Raw genomic sequence first — 21758 nt, 5'->3', positions numbered from 1 at the left:
TGTCACTCCAGCCTGGTTTCCCCTCCGAGCCCCCACCGCGGTGAGTCCAGGAGCTGGTGTGGGGCTGCCAAGCTTGGACAAGTGCCCCCACCGGCCCCAGCTCAGTGCCCCAGCCCGGTTTGTCCCCCCCAGCCCACTTCACTCCCCTAAGCCCTGACTCAGTTCCCCCCCAGCCCACTGTACCCCCCCAAGCCCAGTTCAGGCTGCCCCAGCCCTGGCTCAGTACCCCCAGCCCCAGCTTAATCCCCCCAAACCCAGTTTGCCCCCCCACCCCATGGTGCTCCAACCCAAGGCACCCCCTCGGCACAGGGGGACCCATGGGTCCAGCTGGCGCTGGGGGTCCTGGGGTGCAGCTGGGGGTGCCAAGGCCCAGCTGTGAACGCCCACAAAGGCACCCGGGTCCCCCTAAACCCCAAAGGGGGCCGGGGGGGTCTGGCCCCCCCCAGAAGGGAACTGCTTGGAGCCCCACTGGCACCCAGCACCGTGGTGAGCCAGGGGGAAGAGCCAACAAAGCACCAACTGGTTCTTTGTTTTGTCTCTCCTTTTAAAAATTCATTCACCAAGACAACAGCATCGCGCTGGCGCTCTGCTCCGTCCGTGCAATGGCAGAAAATGCCACCTGCAAGATGGCACCTGCCGAAAGGCCACGGGCTCCCACCGGGCACCGCTTCCATCCTCTGCCAGGACGGGCCTCGGCCGTGCCCGCTGGCTGGCGGCAGCGCCTGGCTGGCTCCCGGGGCTGGGCAGCTCAGGCAGCGTCCACGCCAGGCTGGGGCCTGCGGACAAGGCAGCGCACATGCAGTGCCTGCAGCGCACCCGCAGCGCACACACCACGCACCCGCAGCACCTGCAGCGCACCCGCAGCGCACACACCGTGCACATGCAGCACCTGCAGCGCACCCGCAGTGCACACACCACGCACCCGCAGCGCCTGCAGCGCACCCGCAGCGCACACACCGTGCACATGCAGCGCCTGCAGCGCACCCGCAGTGCACACACCGTGCACATGCAGCACCTGCAGCGCACACACCACACACCCGCAGCACCTGCAGCGCACCCGCAGCGCACACACCGTGCACATGCAGCGCCTGCAGCGCACCCGCAGTGCACACACCGTGCACATGCAGCACCTGCAGCGCACACACCACACACCCGCAGCACCTGCAGCGCACCCGCAGCGCACACACCGTGCACATGCAGCGCCTGCAGCGCACCCGCAGTGCACACGCCGTGCATGTGCAAGCGCCTGCAGCGCACACACCGCGCACCCGGCAGGGCAGCACCATCCTCACCAGCCCCACGAGCACGGGTGGATTCAGCAAACAGGGCGGCAGCGGCCCACGCAACCCTTTCCCGAGGTTCGGTATCAAAAAGCAGAGAAAGGAGGCTGCCGGGAGCATGGCCGGTGCGGCACCCTGGCAGGCGCCTGTCCCCGGCACGCAGGGTGGCAGCACCCCAGAACCGGTCAGGGTGCCATCGCCCTGCCTGCCCTGCCCGCAACCGAGCGCCGGCAGCCCGGCACAGCGAGCTGCAGCCTGGCACTGCGCCGGCCTCCACCGTCCTTCTCCAGGCTTGGCAGCCCCACACCAGCTCCCGGACTCGCAGCGGCTGCGGGGTCTGTCAACGCAGCAGCCCGAGCCCGAAGAGCCTCCTCCGCGTTGCCCTGTGCCCCCCGTCAGCAGGCAGGGCTCCCCTCTCCCTGCGACCCAACCTGCGGCGCAGCTGCAGGGTCGGCACCGCAGGGCTTGCAATTCCACCGCACGTGAAGAGGCCAAGGAAAGAGGAGACAAACGAGGCGGTGACAGAAGTCAGGTCAGCAACCGGAGATCCCTGCAGCACGGACCGCGGCCGGACCACCTGCGCTTACCCGAGTGCATCTGACGGGCTTTCATGTAACACCGCGCACCGTCCCGGGCCGTGCTTGTTCCTTGACAGGGAAAGTGCTGCCTAGGGTGAACTATACATAGAAAGATAATTTTAATTAATTTATTTATTTCTTTACACATAACTGAAAGTGATGTTACAGTACATAAGTTATTTACAACTGTGCAGTAATGTGTTGCAAAATAAATTATCTAGAAGGCAGCAAAAGTACATTGTTAATGTATATAAAAACTGTACAGCATTTATGGGATACAATTTTTCTTTATATGAGTATTGGCTCTGTAGTGTTTTCAAGTTATGTTCTCAGAAAGAGAAACGAAATGCCCAAGATTAAAGGAAAAAATATATAAACCACATGGATTTTACTCCATTAAAAACACAGTTGGCAAAGTCCTTTCTCTGCATCGCCATTTCCCCGCCCGCCGCTGGCCGTGCCGCCCCGGCGCACGGTGCACAGGCAGCTCCTCCGCTCTCCCGAAACGGTGGCGAGGGGCTGGTGCGGGGGTGCCGCGGGCGCACCCCACCTCGCAGCCGGAGCCGTCCACACCTTCAGAGCCGCGTCTGCCCAACTTGGACGCTTTTTGTTTCTAATTGTTTTTGTTGGGTTTTTTTGTTGGTTGTTTTTTTGTGTGGTTTTGTTTTTTTTTGTTTTTTGTTTTTTTTTTTGTTTTGTTTTGTTTTTTTTTTCAGACATACCCAGGATGGAACGAGAAACTCAAAACACCCCCCCCTCCCCCCATGGTTTCCTACTGCAGCTTCTCCAACAGGAGATCCGCGACCGGTGGAAAACAGAGAGCTGGAAATCACGGTGTTCACAAGTACATGAATCACGTGGTTGCTGGCCCCGCTCAGCAGCTTCTGCCACACACAAACGGTGTCCTTGGCCTCCTCCCTCCACGCCTCTGCCAGTCTCTTGGCCGGTGAGTGCTCGCTGCCCGCGCAGACCGGCTGCCTCCCTGCCGCAGCAGCCGGTTGGAAAGGAGATGTGCCCCGGCCCGCTGCCCGGCGGAGCTGCCGTCAGTCCGGAAGCGAGGGACACGTTGTGAAGAAAGTGCAATTATTTTTCTTATTGTTTTGTTTTCTGCCGATAGCTGCTTCCTCCTCCTCTGACCAGGGATTCATCAGCAAGCGGTAAGGGTGAATGTGAGCTCGACCGCCCGACCTCGGAGGGCTCCCGTCCGTGCCAGTTTTCAGTGATGTCTCCTGGTTTTGAACTGTCATGCCGGCAAGAGCACAAAGTCATCGTTCACATCGACCATTGGCACATAGAACGAGGGCACCTCGTTCACACAGAGGGATTTGTGCCCTGCGGGGTCCAGCTCCTGCACCTTCAGCTGCCACTCCATCCTCTGCACTGCGTTCAAGGCGGCAGCTTCGTGTTGCTGTCGCATGAGCAGGCACGTCTGGATTGGGGGAAAATAAAACCGAGCAGAGATGAGGGGGGAAGAGGGCAGGAGGCTCCTGCTGCGGGTCCCACCCAGCAAGGGCAGGGGACCTGCAGCCATCGCAGCGGGCAGAGCAGCAAGCCGAGCAAGGGGCACCACATGCATCCTCGCAGGAAGGAAACCTGGACTTGGGATGTCTGCTGAGCCCCATTCCGGCTGGGGCAGACCCGAAAGGGCCTTGTGGCGCAGCTCTTAAAGGCTCATAAGCACTCGAGAGCACCGAGCCTCGGCAGCCAGTCCCCATCGGCCCCAACAGCGGCCCTTGGCTGCCTGGGAACAGGGTCCTGCTCCCTTCGTGGGAGCTGCCAACTCCCTGCGTGTCACCAGCTGAAAGCACAACCGTCCCTGCTCCCTACCGTGCCAGTTTGCCACCCCGAGCTCTGCAGAGCACTCTGCAAATCCCTGCATGGGCTCCTGCCACCTTGAAGTTTGCCGTAGGTTTTGAGCTTGCTGCAGCATGCATCGCTGGTGAAGAGCAGGCCCCGAGGGCTTAACTGACCAAGAAAGCTCCAGACCACATGGCTGAAGGAAAACAACAGCCAGCCAGCCGACCCTCAGCAGAATGTCTCTGCTTTCCCCCTTCTTGGACCCAGCAGAGGCAACCGTGCTTCCCCAGCCCCAGCCAAGCTCCCACCTCCCCACTGTGCCGTGCACAGCAGCGTCACTCACTGCGCAACGCTGCCCGGCCCAGCTCGGGACACGAAGGCAGGATCCAGGCTACAGCAGCAGCCAGGACCCCCTCTCGGAGAAACCCTCCCAGCAGGAGACAGAGCAGCAGGACCTGCTGCCGCCCACATGCCACAGCGGCAGCTCAGAGCACCTGCCCTGCTCACCTTCATTCGATCGTACTTGTCGTCCACATCTTGCAACCAGGAAATGAACTGTCGCGCGTTGAAACGGTCTCTGACCGATTTGTTTTCGTCTCCCTAAGCAAACGACAGCAAAAGGGAATTAAACGGTGGGTTTTCTTTCTTTCTTCTTTTTTTTTTTTTTTTTACTTTAAGCAGTTACAGGTCTAAGAAGCTACATTCTTAGGACACACACTCATCAGAAACAAGAAAGGTGCCTGCACCCAGCACGCTGCTCCCAGGTGCTCTTGCAGCCCTTTGCCAGGGCTTCAGCCTCAGAGGTGCACACGCGTGCACACACTCCCCATTTCTACTCGGTTTGCAGAGAATCTGCGCGTGCCAGCCCGTCACAGCACCCGCACCTCTCTGTCTCCTTCTACTCATGCCCGAGATAGTAACGTCTTCGCTGCAGAAACCAAGACACTTTGAGGGAAAACGCTGCGGGAGAAATCAAGGCTCCTGGATCAATACACCAGGTCACTAATAAATCCCAGGATCCTGTCCCTGCACAGGATCCCTCTGGCCTCGCAGCAGCCTGCTTCCCTGAGCGGCCAGGCTGGCAGCAGCCACAGGGCGCAGGCTGCAGGTGCTGGTGGGATGGCTCGGGCCACCGTGCGGCCGCCGGCTGCAGAAACTGGACGTGATTTCCCCTTCTCCAGCACTGAACGATGTGAAATCAAAGGCAGAAATGACTGTTTCTTGTGGGCTGTGAGACAGAGCCTGGCTCTTTCAAAGCCACTATTCAGACACAAATCAATTTAATGGCTCTCTCCCCTTCCTTCAACAGGAAGAGGTATCCCGGAGTGCAGTAAAAGAAACCTTTCAAGTGTGTAGACGATCCAGATCAAGAAGAAGGGCAGAGGATCCTGCGACTCACTGATAAATGGTGAGTCATCTCTGCTTCTAACAAGACATGATGCTCCCTGGATCCCCATGTTCCTGGATGTATTTCCTTCCCTGGCACGCACACGGGGTATCCCAGAACATGCGACACCAGAAATTGGTGCAACCTGGGCACGTGCTGGGGAGGGCTCCAGCAGCATCTGTGTGCTGCGGTGGGCGACAGGCACCCGAGCAGGAAGAGCATTAGTAACTCCTGCACACATCCCTCCTTCCAGAAAAGCACATCTCTCCCTCGGGGTCCTGCACAGCACCTCTGAGACACTTCTTCCCTAGCAGGGCAGGCACTGACCTGATTTTCTAGAGGCATGTTATAGACCTCGGAGTCCAGCAGCATGGTGCAGGCACTGAAGGGCACAGCCTGGTTGGCAATAGTCCTTGCTGCCCGACAATGAACTCTCAAAATCTCCTGCTCGCAGGAGACGATGAGCTTCTCCTGAGGAAAAGCAAACGAAGCAGTGAGTGTGGCAGCCTCTGTCTCCCCAGCAGAAGGAATCGGAGGCCTCTTCCCCAGCAGGAGTTTCCCCTCAGCGCTCCCTTACCCGCTCTATGCTGTGCTGGAGCCGCAGCTTCCCCCGGACGGCTTCCTGCTGCTTGAAGAGCTCCTTCAGAGGCTCCGCGAGCGACGGTGGCGGGGCAATCTGCGGGCACACGACAGCGGAGGGTTAGAGCCAGCCACGCTGCTGCGTGCAGGCCCGCGGGTGCCTGCTTCCCCAGCCACAGGGGCCCTGCCTGCGGCACAGCCACCCAGCCGAAACGCACACCGGCCACGGCTCGGAGAAGGGCTCTGTGCCGCCCTGCGGGGTGCTATGCGGAGCTCGCCTGAGCTTGTTTCCTCAGCAGGCAGGTGGCAAAGGACAACGTCCTGCCGGTGCTCAGACCACAGCGAGGGGTGAGGCAACACGGCAAGAGGTGTCCAGTGCTGGGAGGCGAGCTCGGCCTGCAGAACCAGAGCCTAAAGCACCCTACAGACTGCCCCTGCGGCACGGAGCGTGTCTGACACAGAGGATGACACACGTGGAGCAACGCTGCCGGGAAGAGCCCAGTCCGCGCAGTGGGAAGGGTGCTCGTGTCCCGATCTGTCCTGCGCCTCCCCGGGGAGCGAGGCGCTGCCCCGGCACAGCCCCGCACCGCAGAACAGGCGCAGGTGGCTCTGGGTCAGTCTAGGAAGGAACAGGCAGATGTGAACACAGGCTACAACTGCTGCAGGACACACGCGAACGGTAACTTGTGCATGGGCTACGCTGCGACAGAAATACCCGCAGACCCGGGTATTTTACCCTGCCTGCAGCAGGGAACGAAGCCTGACGTAGCCGGTCGTATCGACCCTCCTCCTCCAGGCTGGATCCTGGATTTACTGCCTGCAGCATTAAGTTTATTGATGCATTTGTATTAGCAAGTCCATTCATGCAGCACAGCAGTGAAATGCAGATCCCATTGCCAAGGAGCGAGTGCTATCGGCCAGTCGGATATCAGAGCTTGGGAAAACGAAAACAGGAGTTAAGAGCCCAGTTGTCTTTTTCTTAGCCTTCTAGGTTCATTATCCAATTACTATACTGCTTGTACAAGCACTTTTGCCTTCCAGCTTCAAATCCAGTGGATTTATACAAACTGGCTCTAAAGCCTGAACAAAACTCAGGTTCCTAAGCACAGCCCAAGGTCTTCTTTGCAAAAATGCAGCACCTCAAAGGATGCATTTATCACGCAGCCATCCACTTAGTGAGACTTAGATTCGTCATCACAAGCGTGTTCTAAAAGTAGGCTAAAGCTGTGGCTGGGGCACTCTCAGCATTGCAAAGACTCTCGTGGCACACAGGGGACAATCTGGCCGTGCTTGTAGCAGCAAGGGAGGGGACAGTCCCTGATGGTGCTGTTTAAAGAGAGAAGACGACTCACCACTGGAATATGGAGCTTGCTGAGAGGCTTGCCATCCAACAGGTAGGAGCCTGTGTAGGTAACGTATTCAGCGTAGCACTGTGGAGCCTGGGGAGTAATATAGCAGAGGATTTTCCGCTTCTCTTCAATCTTTTTCCTGATCTGGAGGTACTCAAAGTAGGGGTTGGACCTGTCACTGTGATAAGGTTCAATGTCGTCCAGTTTTATAGCGTCTACAATAGCTGCCAGTGTTTGCTGTATCATCTCCCTCGTTTGCTGGGTGGAAGTGTTGATCTGCTGCTGCAGCTGCTGGTTGGAGCGCTGGAACCGGCGCTTGCGCGGGTGCTGAGCCTGGGAATCGTCCTCCTCTGTGATGCGGCCTTTGGCACGTGTGGCGGGCGTGGAAACGGGAGGAAATTCCTTCTCAGAAGAGGCAGCGTTCTGCTTGTTTTGGTTGGCGAGCATCTGAGCCCTGTTCCTGGTAATCCGCTGAGGAATCTCTTCTATTTTGGGTGGCTTGGGAGCTTCTGCTACTGGTTTTTGTACTGGTTCAGCGATTTCTGCTTGAGCGTTGCCCGGAGGTACATCTGCCTGGGAGGAAGGGACCTGGCTCCCCCCACGTGCCGCAGCACCCTCCTGTGAAACACTGCCCTCGGAGGGGGCCGTGGGCGGGGGACAGGGCTGGGAGCTGCTCTCTGCCACCCCACCAGAAGAAGAGAGGTCTTCGTGCACGGCCTCCACCTCTTTGCTCTCTGCCTGAGCAGACTCGGCCGGGGTCTGCTGGAAAATCTGTGCTTCCGAGTCCTCCGCTCCTTTTTCCTCAGCTGCGTTCAGTGCTTCCGAGGTGGCTTCTTGCGCAGCCACTTCTGGTTTCTGCTCCTCGGCTTGTGGCTCCGTCTCCACGGGCAGGACAGCAGCTGCCTGGCTGGCCAGAGGCTCCTCTGGCTCCCCGGACGCTATCACGGACGTGCTCGCTTTCCCCATCCCAGTGCCTGCTTCCGAAGCTGCTGCTGGGCTCTCTTCCACCGCTTCTGCCTCGGCCATCTCTGCCTCTGCAACATCCTTGGGTTGGAGCGGCAGCTCTGGTAGGGAGAAGGGGCCAAGGTCCAAGTCATCTTCTGTGTTGGTGAAGGGATCAGGCCACGTTACCGCCTCCTCTGTATTTGCAGGCGTGGCATTGTTGTTTTCCAAATAGGTGTTTTCTGGTGTGCTAACAACTTCTGCCTGAGGTTCTGCTGGCATACAAGGGGGCTCTGGAGGTATCTCAGGTGCTTCTTCCGGAAGGGGTTTGCAGTTATTGAAGAACGTGTCTAACCTAGTAGGGGACATGTATGGAGCTTGCTCTTCGGCGTTTGCTGTTTCTCCTGGAACGGCTTCCTCAGCGTCCTCCTTGACCTCATCGAGCCCCGGTTCAGACACTGATAGAGGGTAAGATATGGGAGAGACGGGGTAGGAGCTGTCTGCGGGAATGAAGGCTACTGGTGTAGGATGAATCGGCTCTAGGGAACAGAGTGGAGGTTTAGGGGACTCGGAAAACCTCTGGGGAGATTTCATCAGAAGCTCTGAGCCCATGGACCAGGTGACAGAGTGCTCTGCTGGGTTACCCATCAGGCTGGGAGGAATGGTGGCGTTGGGGTTTCTGGAAGGAGGGTTAACCCAGTCTATATTGTTTTGTTCTGGCATACCCGAACTAAAATGGTTTTCTTCAATTGGTGGCAAGTAGGTAGATTCTGGTGGCATAATGGAGGCAGTAGCTTGCTGCTCTTCCGTGGTATCCAAGGGCATGCCGAGGTCGGGGGGAAGAGCACTTTCTACTGAAGGAGCCAGCAATTCGTCTCTGTGCGAAGGGGAGGATTTTGCTTGTAAACCAGAAAAGACACTTTCAGGCGACTGGGCGACGCTGCTGACAGCCCCTGGCGTGCAGTGCAAAGCTTCCACTTTTGGCGATGAAACCCCATAATCTGGTGAGTAATACCCAGGAGATAAACACTGGAACTTCTCAGCAGGAACAGAAGGAAGGGGAACTTTCTCCTCCATCAAATGCTGCACTGGAGAGTCATAATTCGATGTCGCCGGGACGCTTTGCTGTCTGAAAAATTTATCTCCAACGCTGAATTCTTCTTCAGGTGCCCTTCTGATATCAACCGAGATGGAACGGTACAGGTTTGTGGAGGGTATGGTACGAGTCGGGGTCTGACTCGGGTTCTCGGGGAGCCCACTGGAAACATTCGCGTATCTGTCGAAGAAGGATGGAGAACAGGCGTTCATGGACATCGTGGATATGGGCAGCGAGTGCTGCGAGTCCGCGCACTCAAACATCAGGTCTGTGTAGTCTTCGTTGCTGCACGAAGGAGTCCTGGGTGTCTGCATCACCTCCTCGTAGCTCGGGCAAGAGACGACAGATGCTGGGGTCGGAACTCCCGTCGGCCGGCTCTGGTCCGGCCTGGGAGATGCCGGGAGGATCTCCTTCAGCTGAGGACCTGTTATCCAGTCCTTCGAGTCCGTCCCAACAGCAGGCTGCGCCTTGTTTTCCGGTGACAGTATAGGAGTCAGCGGACCCAACTCTTTAAGTTTCTTGTCCTTGAGCTGAGTATCCAGCGTTAATGGCTTCTTTGTTGCCAGATCCAGGCTCCTCTTGCGCACATCTTCCGAGCTCTTAAGTTTGTCCTTTAATTTGGGGTCTCCAGACCTGTGCCTCATTTTCTCCATTTGCTTCATTCTCTCTTTGTGCCTTTTGTGGCGCTCCTCGATTTCCAGGTCCTTCTGGCTCAGCATCCTCTCAAAGCTGGTCATCATCAAATCGCCGTCTCCCAGAAGTTTCTCCCTTGGCCTGGCATCTTTCTTGCCGCTGTCTTTGGAAAGGGTTATTTTTTCATTCCCGTTGCTTATTTTTATGGACTCTGATTTGTCTTTCTCTTGGTTCTCCTTGAGCTTCTCCTTCAGTTTGGTTTCACCGAATTTGAGGTTGTCCTCCTTTGATTTATCTTTAAAGGTGGTAACTTGAGGACTGTCCTTGTCTTTAAGTGTTGACTTTGGCTCATCTTTGTGATGTTTAAAGAAACCATCTGCGTGTTTGTCTCTATGCTTTTCCTTTTCCTCCTTCCATTTTTCCTTGTGTTTGTCTCGCTTCTTTTTCTCCTTAACTGTGCTGATGGTGCTGGAACTGTATGTCTTTTCTTTTTCCGCCTTCTTTGACAGCTCTCTTTCAGAATCATTTTTATCTTTCTTTTCAGAAAATAAGTAATCAATGCTTTTCTCTGGTTCCTCATCAGGCTCTGCCTTCATGTTATAGGAAGTGCTAAAAGCCTCCCCATCCACCGAGAAATCTTTTTCATAATGAGTGGAATCCTTTCTGCTGCTGGAATCTTTGAATTCTTCTGTTTTTTCCTTCTTCTCTGTCTTCTCCTTCTTCGCTTTCTCCTTCTCGTGACTTTTCTTTGACGAAGATGAGGAATGTCTGTGTCTCTCCTTCTCCTTGAGTTTGTCCTGCAAGCAGGGTAAAGGGAGAGAGTCCTTAAACTTTTCTTCAGCAGCATCAGTAAGAGAGAGGTTAGAAGACTCAAAGAGGCTGGTCAGCCCTGGGTCTTGACCTCTGTCTGTGAAGCTGTCGGAAGAGATCTCACTGATTTTGTCATTGGAGTCATCTCTGTAGTCATTCAGAGCCTCCTCCTCCAATTTCTCCAGCAGGCTCTTCTCTGACTCCCCTCCTTTCGAAGACTTCTTCTCTTTGGAATGCTCTTTATCCGGCTTCTCCTTATGCTTGCTTTTCACCTTGTCATCATTGGCATGTTTCTTTTCAACCTTCTCTGGGAGCTTCTGTTTGTTTTTCTTCTCTTGAGTGGAATCTATGGACGTTCTGTCTTTCCTGTCCTTGTACTTCTCGGTAGAGTCTTTATCTTTCTTCTCTTTGTGTTTTTCAAAGGAACTCTTCTCCTTCTTCTCTTTCCCTCCTTCTGATGTTCCTTTGTCCTTCTTCTTCTCCTTGGAGTCCTTATCCTTCTGCTTCTCTCCTGGATGTTGCCGGTCAGAGGAGTACTTGCGGTGCTTGTCGGGGTACAGCTCCTTCTCGGCAGCTGCACCGTCGTCCTTCTCCTGCAGACTGTCCAGGCGATGCATTTCGCTCCCAGCAGAGTCACCAACTTTGAACCCAGTCAAGCTGTAATCATCTCTCTCATCTTCGCTTTCGTCTGTGAAGATGTCTGCAATGCTGTACCAGCTTTTCTCCTTGCCTTTCTTCTCATCCTTTTTCTCAGAGAAGTCCTCTCGATCTGTGGAGAAGTTTTTCTCTTTCTTCTCTTTTACCTGGTCGAAAGAACTCTTCCTTTCTTTGTCTTTGCTGTGCAGGTCTTTGTACTTCTCTTTAGTTTCCTTCTTCTCTTTGAAACTCTTGTCCAGCTCTTTGTCTTTCAGCATTTTCTCAGGAGCAACTTTTTCATTTTTCTCCTTGTCGCCTTCTTTGGATTTTTCCTTGTATTTTTCTGGCTTCACCTTTTCTTTTTTTTCTTTATCGGGAGCATCTTTCTTCTCCTTTTCCTTCCCAGAATGGTGCCTCTCCCAGCTCTCCAGAGTTTTACCACTGAATTCAGCGTCAGACTTATCCTTGAAGAACGTTTCGCAGCCATATTCTTTAAAGTCATCTCGATAGGGCTCCTCCTGCTTCATTTTGGCATCTTTTCGATCTTTAGTGCCATCAGAGGTATCTTTTCTGTCTTTGTTGGTTTCACCTGTGTCTTTTTCTTTCCTCTCCTTGACACTCTCTGCAGAATCCTTCCTTTTCTTATCCTTTTCAGGCAAGTAACTAGGAGTAACTTTGTGCCTGTCCGTTTGGTCCTTTTTCTTCTCGGAGCTTTTGTCCACATAGTCCCTCTCTTTCTTCTTTAAGAAAGTGTCCTTTTCATTACGTTTCTCGTTGTATTCCTTCTTCTCTTTTGTTTTGTTTTCCTTTTTCTTGTCTTTAATTTCCTCTTTCACAGGTTCTATGATTAGTTTTGCCACGGTGTCATTTTTAATCTCCCTGAAATCTGCTACTGGAGAATCCCAGCTATCTTCACCTTTGAAATCGAAGGATGAATCAGAAGACAAGTCTGAAAACCACCTTTCTTGCTGATCATCTGAAAGGCTGAACTTTGTGTCCTCACTTTCGGGAAACTGGGTTTTGTTATTAAACTCGTCAAATCCAGATTCTTCCCTGTAAAGTTTTTCTTTTTTGCATTTTTCTTTCTCCTCCTTGAAGGATTTTTCCTTCTCTAGTTTAGAAACCTTCTCCTCCTTCAGCTCGTTCTTCTTTTCAGATTTTGACTGCTTGTCCTTTGACTTCTTCTTTCTCTCCTCCTTGTGTAGTCTCGGCTTCTCCTCTTTGGGAGACTTCTCCTTTACAGGTTTCTCTTTTTCTGATTTACTTAATCCTTCTCTGAAGGATTTGCTCATGTCTTTACTGCCATCTTTGACTTTTCTTAACGATTTCTCCTCTTTCGAGGATTTTCCAGTCTCATCTTTAAACAACCATTCCTTCTCCTCCGCTTTACCTTTGGGGAGCTTCTCCTCCTTCTTACTGTGCTCTCGCTCATGCTTTAACACTTTCAATTTGTTTTCGACTGGATTTTCTGTCTCTACTATCAAGCCTTTCTCAGGCTTTTGTTTAGAGTCCTCAAACTCAAAAGAAAACGTTTTGATTATTTTAATGTCTTGGCTGATGGGACACTGCCCCTTCTCCTTGTTTTTATGTTTGTGTTTTGTTTTATGCTTTTTAACAACCTTCCCCTCCTTGTCCAGCTTTGGAATTGCTCCATCCACATTGCTATGGAATGAATTCTTTTTCTCAGAAACAGTATTGTGTGTGGTGTTTTTCTTTTTGTGCTCTGTTTTCTTCCTGACTGGCTTTAGCGACTCTAAGCTCGAGTCCTCGGACGAGTAGTCTGACTCGCTCGTCAGTCTCGTCCTGGTGGAGTCCGATAAGGAACTGACATCTGACCAAGCTGGAGAAGATATGGTTTTCCAATTGTCCGTCCTCCAGTGCTTGGAGTGCTGTTCTGTCAGATTAGGATTATGTTTCTGGGATGCTAAACTCCCATGAGAAGAGGTCGATGAGGCAGACAGAGAGTTAAACAAGGAGGATTCCTTTAGCACTAGCCTGGAGTCCTTTACACAGCTAGAGCTCTGAAGAGAGTCTCTATCATCCTCCTCACTCTCCACGTTTTCACTCTCTGATTCAGAGGAACAAAATTTGTCATTTTTTTTGCCAAACCGAACCTCTTTGCTTTTCGTCTCCTTCTTCCGCTTCTTTTTTACTTTGCTTTTCTCCTTCTGTGGCTTTGTGCTGGCGGGCTCCCGAATCTTGCTGCTGGGCAATATCGCGTGGGTCGAAAGTCGGAGCTTCTCCCCCGTCCCCACAGCAACGCTGGTCTCCTCCTCGTCCGAGCTGTCCGACAGGATGCGGTGGGCAGCTTTCTTTGGTGTAATTGTGTTATTTTTAGTATAAGTTTTCACTTCCATTTTGGGTATGGAAATGAAACTGTTTGCTTTAGTCTCTTTTCTGTAATCCTTTTTCAGCAAATGTTTGTCATCGACTGGCGGGACCCGGTCCTGCTCATCATCCTCATCAAATTCATACTCATCCTTCACCGGGGTGATGGTTTTGGGAGGCTCCTGGGCCTTGGGCTTGTGTTTCAAACCCTTCTCAAACTCTGAGTCTGTGTTATTGCCATCAACAGAGCTGGAGGGAGCAAAGGAAGGGGCATCCTCCTCTTCTGAGGTCTCTGCAGAGAGAGAAGAACAATCTGTTAAGGGCTGTGAGGGGCTTCGGGGAGGGAACATCATCGGTCTGCCACAGGCGTGAACCCCTGCGAACGGCCTTGCCGTCCTTTGGCCTCACCTGGCCTTTCCTAAGTTGGCCACCGAAAGCTCTAAATGCCAGGCTGGGAGATGATCTTTTAGAAGGGAAGAGCCACCTGGTCTCAAACCTGCACGGGGTCTTCCTCAAAACAACCACCTGGCTGTATCGAGAGAACTTTTCTTAACAGGGGTACGACTGCACACAGCATAGTGGAGACTCCCCATAAGACTGGAACTCTAATGAGCACTGGTTAAAACCTGCAGCGTTTCCCACCTGGCGAGCCACAATGGTGGCACCCGCGGGACAGGCTCTAGCAGGGCGCTCTGCTGAGGGACAGCCCGGGAGCACAACCTGAATCGTCAGCACGGGTACAGCCGAGCGCGAGGGAGGGATGGGAACACACGACGTGCACGCAAACACCCTCCTCTCTACGCACAAGCTGGAATATTACGCACATTTTAAAGGTAAGACATCAATTTACCTGCAATTGGCTTCCAATCCTACATCTCGATTGCACCAGGCAAGGGATCTCAACGTAGGCTTCCAGGGCAAACAGCTAGAGCTCCCGGAGCTAAAGCTGGTAGTTATGTTGTCTGAATTTGGGTTACAGCTACAGATGGACTCCTGACCGTGGCAGCAGCGTGCAGATATTCTGACAAGAGTCTAACTTCACTGTCCTCTTAATGTCTCTGTATTAACAGACAGCTGCAGGCCACAAACATCACTCCCATGTTCACATAAAAGTCAATCTCACCTGTTGAACTCTCTTCACTAGAGGGGTACGTGGTCTTTCCCAGGAGCAGATTCACCATGGTGGGAGAATTAGCTACTTTTAGAGGCGTCTCGCCCTTCCTGTTGCTTTGATGAGGATTCCCTCCATAATGTAACAACAATTTCACCACCTGAAAACAGAAATTGAGCACTCATCACGTCTCGATTCCAGGCTCTTTGTACAACTTCCGTATGTAACTAACAGGGGATGTCCTCAAGCAGTCTGTCCTCAGGGCACACTGGTGGTACTGACAGTCACCAGTGGCAAAGGAGATAAAAGCCAGCACCACGAACCAACCTGGGCAGGAGGGAAGGGAGAAGAACAAGACACAACGCTCTCTCCGCACCTCCAGAAAATGAACTATCCCTTGCACAGGGCAACTCCAAATAAACCACTGAAAAGCACTGGGGCAGGGAAATTCTTTCCCGCTACACGGCTATCAGCAGCAAACGATAATAAAATAACTAGAATCTCTGTATTTGCACAGTTGGCTGCTTGAAGCACAAGGGGGAAAAAAAAAGTCATTAAAAACACAGCTATGAAATCCAGCAAAAACCAACCTTGAAGTGCCCGTTATTTGCTGCATCATGCAGCGGGGTGTCGTCATCCAACCCTTTTGTGTTGACTTCAGCGCCTGCAGCGAGCAACTGCTTCGCGACATCGTAATAACCCCGGTTGCATGCTTCATGCAATGCCGTCCAGCCTGCAAGCAAAGGGACACTCAGAACACGGACATCACCTTCACAGAGAAAAGTCAGTGACAGTGACAAGTAACCTCCATCCCCAGGCGCTGCAGGTGCCGGTGTGTCAAGGAGTCTGTTGTTCTGATGGCCAGGATGAGGGGCTCGTTTGCTTGGCTCCCTATGGCACAGCAGGAAGAAACGTGCAGCTCTGCCTTGCTACTGCAACCAGGCGGTGGTTGAATCAATCCCACTTTTCCCTCTGGTCACGCAATGTGCTACAGACAGATCATCTGCCAGAACGGACACAGCCGCAGGAAATGGAAAGGCAGAGTTTTATGTAGGAAATTAAGAGAATTGCTGATGCTGAGTGGAAGTCAGGTCTCAAATCCCTTCCCCTTCCAACTCCTCTGTAAGGGAAACGCTGCCGCCCAGATCAGGACTGGGCTCTGAGCTGCAGACATCGTTCTGAAACATCCCCCACACAGACTTCACAAATATTTTCTGTGCACTCTCCAAAGCAAGCAGCCATGCCGCTGCAAAACAGGCCCCCAGCTCTGGGAGAAACCAAACAGCAGGTCTCCACAGTAACAGTGGCTCTAGTTCTCAAACAAACCTCCAAAGAACACAGAAAGAAGTATTTTATCATGTTCAAACAGACTATTTTTAAGCAGAAACTGTTTTGAAGTTTCCCAGAGAACGTGCGTGGCTCCTTCGGTATTTTGCTGATAGCGTCGTGGGAGTTCATTCTGTTACCTTCACTCGGTGCTTTAAAGAGGGGCACCTGTGACCAGAATTAATCACAACTGATACTTCAGTCTAGCACTGATATTAATCATACAGGCGGAGGAACACGCATATCTATTTATAGCCCCAAAATCGTGTGAAGAGAACAGCTCGGAGCAAAGTCAAGCTCCTGGAGGTGCTGGAAGAAAGGCTGCCTCGCGCCTGTTCAGCCCTGCTGGTGCACGGGTGTGCACCAACGGCACCGTTCACCATCTCACAGCTGCCCTCTCGCCACAGGACTCAGGGCTGTTCCCATCCCAGGCCTGGCTGCGGCCACAGCAGACCCAGGCTCCTTTCCTCATTCCCAGCAGCAGAAGCAGGAGCTTGGCAGCACTGCTGAGGAGGAGGCAGAGGAGGTGGTGCTGCTCCTGAGCTGAGGCTCAGGACAGTCAACATCTCCTCTAACTCGGATGCCTGGCCAGCACAGCTGGGAGCCTGACCTCGCCCTTCCCGTTCACTCTGCTCCCCATCAGCAGCACTCCCATGTCTGGTACTTAACAACCCAGAACGCTGTAGGCATCAGCCATTCAACTCTGGAGCCGTGGCTTTACAAACTCACTCTTTGCAACATTTTGGTGCACATTACTTCTTGTATTTTAAGTAAAAAAAAAAGAGCTAAAATAGCCCACCTCCCTTTGCAAATTCCCCTCCAGAATTCCCAGGTGGCACCCATGTGCAAGGGCACAACAAAACACACGCGAGGGTCCCGGTCACAGTTTCAGAGCGTGGAGCCCCAGGGATCGCAACAGATGCAGCCCAGCCCAGCATCACCGCCCCGGCTGGGAGCATGTTCAGAGCAGACAGGATAGCCTGGGAATTCAGCTCCCGAACTCCAACACAGGAACCGATGCTTTACAAGGATTTATTATTTTGATAAATCTGTAGTAGGTTGTGGGGTTTTTTTTTTTAAAGGACAACACGACTTTTTCCTCCCCAAAGGGTAAAATGATTATTTTTGGTTAATCCTCTCTTTTCACAAGTAGCAAACCCATGTTTTGCTTGCTCTGCTTTCGCTGGTGGGAGCCCTTCTCGAAGCGGAACATGCAACCGGGTGGGAAAAGGTTCAGCTCCGTGGGCTACCCCGCCAGTGGTGCCAGCGGGCTGGTTACCTGCAAAGTCTTTCACATTGACATCTGCACCCTCAATAATGAGCTCCTTGATGCGCCGGGCATCTCCTCGGATGGCAGCTCGATGCAGCCGAGTCTCTCCTCGCTCGTTTCTCTTATTTACTTTATCTTTGGTTTTGGAGGCAGAGTTAGGAGTTCCCTTCTGACAAACTGTAGACTGAGAGGGATGCTTTGGTGTTGTGTCAACTGCAGGGAGAAGAGAACCAGACTCAGCCTTGGGTTAGTTAACACAGTTGGACCTGATGATCTTTCAAGAGCTTTTCCAACCGAAACGATCGCAGGATTGCGTGAGCCCGAGGGCAGCCCTTCGCCCTTAGAGGGCGCCCTTGCAACGCGTGTCACCGCGGCAGCGCCGCGCGAGAGGCCGCCCAGCCGCTGCAGCCGCTGCGAAGACAGAGGAAAGCCTCCGCGTGTGTCACGCAGATACTAACTGCAGGCTGCCAAAGCCCACTGGAGAGAACTGCAGGCCTTGCAAAGGCCGTGGGCAATCCCATGATTTAGGAGCAGACAATGCAGCTCCTTACCCTAAAACCTCATTTCCTCAGGGAAGTGGCCTTTTTACCAAGTACATGTGAGGTCTGGCAGCCTTGGGAGGAGACCGCACATTTCCTGGGAGAACATCTGAATGCTCTCAAGACTACACAGCCTTTTGCCTTCCCCCTCGCCCCAAGTAACAGCAACGCAAGCAGCTAGATGGGTGTTAAGAACAACATACGTGGCTCAAAGCTGCAACGTTTATGTGTAGGATGCAGATGTGCGCGTACAGATAGCACAGTGTCTAAAAACCCTGGGGGGTCATGTATGCAACAGATAAAAATTACTAAAATACAAAATCCGTGGTAAACACATTCCAGCTGCTCTGCATCTCAAGTTACAGTTGCAGTGGTTACATGTCTTATTCCTCCTCCACAAGAAGAAACATAAAAAAAACCCACAGAGGATGATATTTTAACTTTATTCACAATGTTCCTTTACTGAATTAGCCTGAGACGCCAGTGGAAAATGCGAAGCTCTGACGTGGAGGAGGTTCCCGTGGAACCGAAGCTCTAGTTAAGCAGCCAGGGCAGGCTCAGTGGTGGCCTGGATGTGGCCTGTGGAATATCTGCTCCTGCCTTACGCTAGAAGAAGGAATGGCAGCCGCAGCCATGTGAGAACCCCAGCGGCAGCCTGTGCCTGGCAGGGCCCCGTGGGAGTGGGTGTCCTGCTGCCTCGTTCCAGCGTCCCACCTATGGTGCTGAGAGTGGGGAGCCCCCATGGAGCAGCCCCCCAGCCCCACTGCACCACCCCGGGGGTGGCAGCTCATCTCTGCTTCCAGCGAGGAGCTACCTGAAGTGCCTGGTGCCCCCAGCGCTGGGCACTCGACACTCAGGTATTTGTGAACCTCTGGCTGCAAAGCTTGCACCTGCCCCCCACGCTGCTGAGCAAAACCACCCTCCAGATCTCACCTGGGCTGTTTGCAGACTCTTCTGCTGTCATCTGCATAAGGAGAGCGACTTGCTGGCGCTCGGAGAGCGGGTAGCCTGCCCGGATCCCCGAAAGGCCCATTCCGAAGAGCAAGCCAGGCTTTCTGGTGGCGGGTTCCTTTTTAATCCTCTTCCGCTCTGGACCCTGCTTTTCTGTGGTGCAAGAAGACACAGAAGCACAGGCCATGAATGTTGCTGTAACTGAAAACCATGTTCATTTCTGAGCAAAGTGCTAACAGCCCTCCAACTTCGTTTCTGTATCTCACAAATTGAGAAGCCTGCAGTGAAGGATGCGCCGGTACCTGGGCCAGCCGCACAGGCTCGTGCTGCTGTGACACACACCGCTCCTGCTGCCCACCGGCTCCTCCAACAGCCTCTCCTGGCACAGGCTTCTACCAATTCTCCCTCCACCATCAAAGAGCAGTACAAGAGGGAGGGAGTGGGTCCTTCGTGGGGCTGCTGCCAGCACGGTACCTTCCATCTTGCTCCTAGGGGCCTCCATTTCATGCCATGGTGCTTCCAGGAGCGTACGCAGCCTTACACCACCACAGCACAGACTGAACTGGAGGCATCTAAAAGTATCAACAAAGAGTGCTAACAAGGCTGACAGCTTAGAAACGTTGCCATCTCACCTCCTCCTCCTCCTCATCACCACCACCAAAGCAAGGACTGCAGCCAAAGGGGCGCACTGCCCCGGGGAGCACCGGGTTGGCCCTCTCCTCCCAAAGTGACTGCCTCCAGCTTAGTGCAGAGCACCCACCTGCAGTCAGGCCGACGACTGCTCAGCCACATCTACTCCTACATCCCTCTGAAAAATTGCCAAACAAGGAGGGGAAGAAGAAACCCCTGTGCCTGGCTTGTCACCCCCTCAAATCCCAGCCTGACACTCGGTCTCCTAAATCATCCAGCCACAAAGGCAGCTCCTGCTGAGGGACTGAGTGCAACTGCCTCTGAAGCCGGTATTTGCTGCTTGGCATGCCATGTGCACAAGGAGACAAAACCCCAGCCTCTCCCTGCACCTCCAGCCTCGCTCCCAGCAACCCACACAGCAGCCTGCTGCAAGCTGGTGGGAACTGGACCCTGCCAAGCATTGTGCAACTTACTGCCTCCCTCCCCGCTGCCCAACTCAGCCCAGCTCGCACACCTAGCCTCTGCAACAAGCCTGATTCCACAGCTTTTCTTAAGTATTTTTCCAGCTTTCTTTATGCCAGTATTGATCCTGTTCCCATGCAAGGAGAGTCAGCAGCCCTTCCTCTGTGCCTCTGGTCTGCTTGCTTGTTGATGCTATCTGGTGAAAGCACAAATCCTGCCGCGTGCTCTCCAGCGGATCTGCAGAGCCGCAGCCATGACAGAGTCCCACTGCAGGGATGCATTTGGTGAGCAAAGTTTCAAGGTGCCAGTTCAGGAAACAAAAATTAAGTTTCCTTTCACGGAGCCAGCCAAGCAAGACAGACAGAGTACCTATCTGCAGAGCAGCATGGCAATTGCTTGCCAGCAGCCAAGCTGCATCCCTCCTACCAGGCAACTGTCCTAAACTCACAAAGAAGCATAAGAAAGGTAACGGTGTGTGCAAGTGGCAAATCCAACTTTGCTCACACCTATTTCTAAGCACTGCTATAATTTGTTTATAACCAGGCTAACTGCAGGGCTCCCGCTGCGTGCAGAGAGCTGGTAATGACATTCTTAGCAGCCCCAGCTATGAAAGTTATCAAACGCAGGTGAGCAGCTCCTTGCCCTCACATTGCATGCTCGAACATCAGTCAGAACCAAGGCCGGTTCGATGCTGCTCAAGAAACGCGAGCAGCAGAACACCTCGCTGCATCCCTGACATAATGAAAATACCGAGTACAGATGATTCAAAACCTCTTGTACAAGCAGAAACACTGTTCTCAAACTGATCCCGCTTGTTTTTCAAGAGAGCAAAACCCACCTGTGACTTTGAAGCACAAAGTAAAAATCTTTTTCATGCAAAAGAACTTTGACTCGCGCAGCCAGCAGCCCCTGGGTCCTGCCAGGCTCAGCCCCAGCAGGGACTGATACTTGCCAGACACTGCCAGAATAGAGGAATTGAAGGGGTTATTTATCACGGCGAGCCTGCAAGTACCTGCCCCCCGAAGAAACACTTCAACGTGGTCTGACCATGCTGCTGATACGGTAAGCCAAGGCTTGCAGTGAGGCAGCATAGGCAAGGGCTCTCATCTACCCAAACATCTGACTCTAAGCATACTTACTATTTTCCCGGAGATATTCTGAGAATCCCAGGTGGATACAAGGGTGTTTGCAAACAAGTAAACATCTGATAATGCTCTCCAAGAAACCAGGGTTCAACTCCCAGCAGCCAGGGAGGGGAAACCCCACTAAATGACCACCCAGTGTCTGCCCAGTCCCAAGCTCCAGCACCCTGAAACTGGCAGTCAAAAGTGCATGGGGAGCTTGCAGAGGTCCAAGATGATTTGTGACGGATCATACAGATGCAAGCTTAACCGACTAGCTGCACCCAGGCCCTTCCCTACCCCCACCTCTTGCCAGGGCAGGGTCTGCCAGCCTGGGGAAAGGCAAATCCTGCAACCTCTAACCCAGCTCTGCTCATCCAATGTTGTCATTTTGTCAAACTCCATTGCAGGTCGCTGGCACGTGACCAGGAGTGGGACAGAGCCTGCTTTGCCTCTGTGCAAAGTCCAGCACAACAGGCGAAACTACCAAAGGACGGGTTTGAACTCAGTCACTGGACCTTGTGCCTCTGCACAGGTTTCCTCGTTCATTCACCAATCTGCCAGCGGAGTAAGTCTCCGGCAGATGAGGGCAGCAACGTGTGGGGACATTGCCACTGCTCCAGCTCAATTCATGCTGCTTGCATATCCTGTACTCCCTCGGCTGATGAGCAGGCAGCTCCATAAACCTTTTCCCTGCAGCATGACATCCTCTGCTGCTCTCCCTCTGCAAAGGTCTCACCCAGAGCAGATGATTTCCATCGACCCCCTGCATCTGGGATCCTGTACATTTAAGAAACAACAACTCCATAACAGGGAACCTCTCCAACCAGACAGCACGAGCCACCCTTCTTCAAATACAAGCCCTGGAAACACATCTGGGTGTTGAAGGAAAATCCCGGTCTAACTCTCTGAAGCCACATTGAAGTCACCCTG

The 21758-nt window shown here is 53.2% G+C and overlaps 1 protein-coding gene across 10 annotated transcripts in view; it reads right to left on the bottom strand.

The window, feature by feature from the left end:
- Window positions 1–2512: 2512 nt before the first annotated feature.
- ANKRD11 (ankyrin repeat domain 11) overlaps window positions 2513–21758 on the bottom strand; it is a 159291-nt gene continuing 140045 nt past the window's right edge. For 9 of the 10 annotated variants that reach the window (XM_037409233.1, XM_037409239.1, XM_037409230.1 and 6 more), the window contains 9 exons: window positions 18595–18765; window positions 17132–17335; window positions 15117–15259; window positions 14539–14686; window positions 6974–13707; window positions 5620–5718; window positions 5370–5513; window positions 4163–4255; window positions 2513–3287 (listed from right to left, as the gene is read on the bottom strand). In XM_037409233.1, the coding sequence (XP_037265130.1) occupies window positions 3102–3287; window positions 4163–4255; window positions 5370–5513; window positions 5620–5718; window positions 6974–13707; window positions 14539–14686; window positions 15117–15259; window positions 17132–17335; window positions 18595–18765 (7922 nt within the window). In that variant the 3' untranslated portion in view covers window positions 2513–3101. Of the gene's footprint in view, window positions 3288–4162; window positions 4256–5369; window positions 5514–5619; window positions 5719–6973; window positions 13708–14538; window positions 14687–15116; window positions 15260–15331; window positions 16918–17131; window positions 17336–18594; window positions 18766–21758 lie in introns of those variants that run through there. The other variant, XM_037409241.1, reaches the window with a different exon arrangement.

Source organism: Falco rusticolus, chromosome 15 (genome assembly GCF_015220075.1).
Source record: "Falco rusticolus isolate bFalRus1 chromosome 15, bFalRus1.pri, whole genome shotgun sequence".
NCBI lineage: Eukaryota > Metazoa > Chordata > Aves > Falconiformes > Falconidae > Falco > Falco rusticolus.
This window is presented reverse-complemented; position numbering and strand designations above follow the sequence as displayed.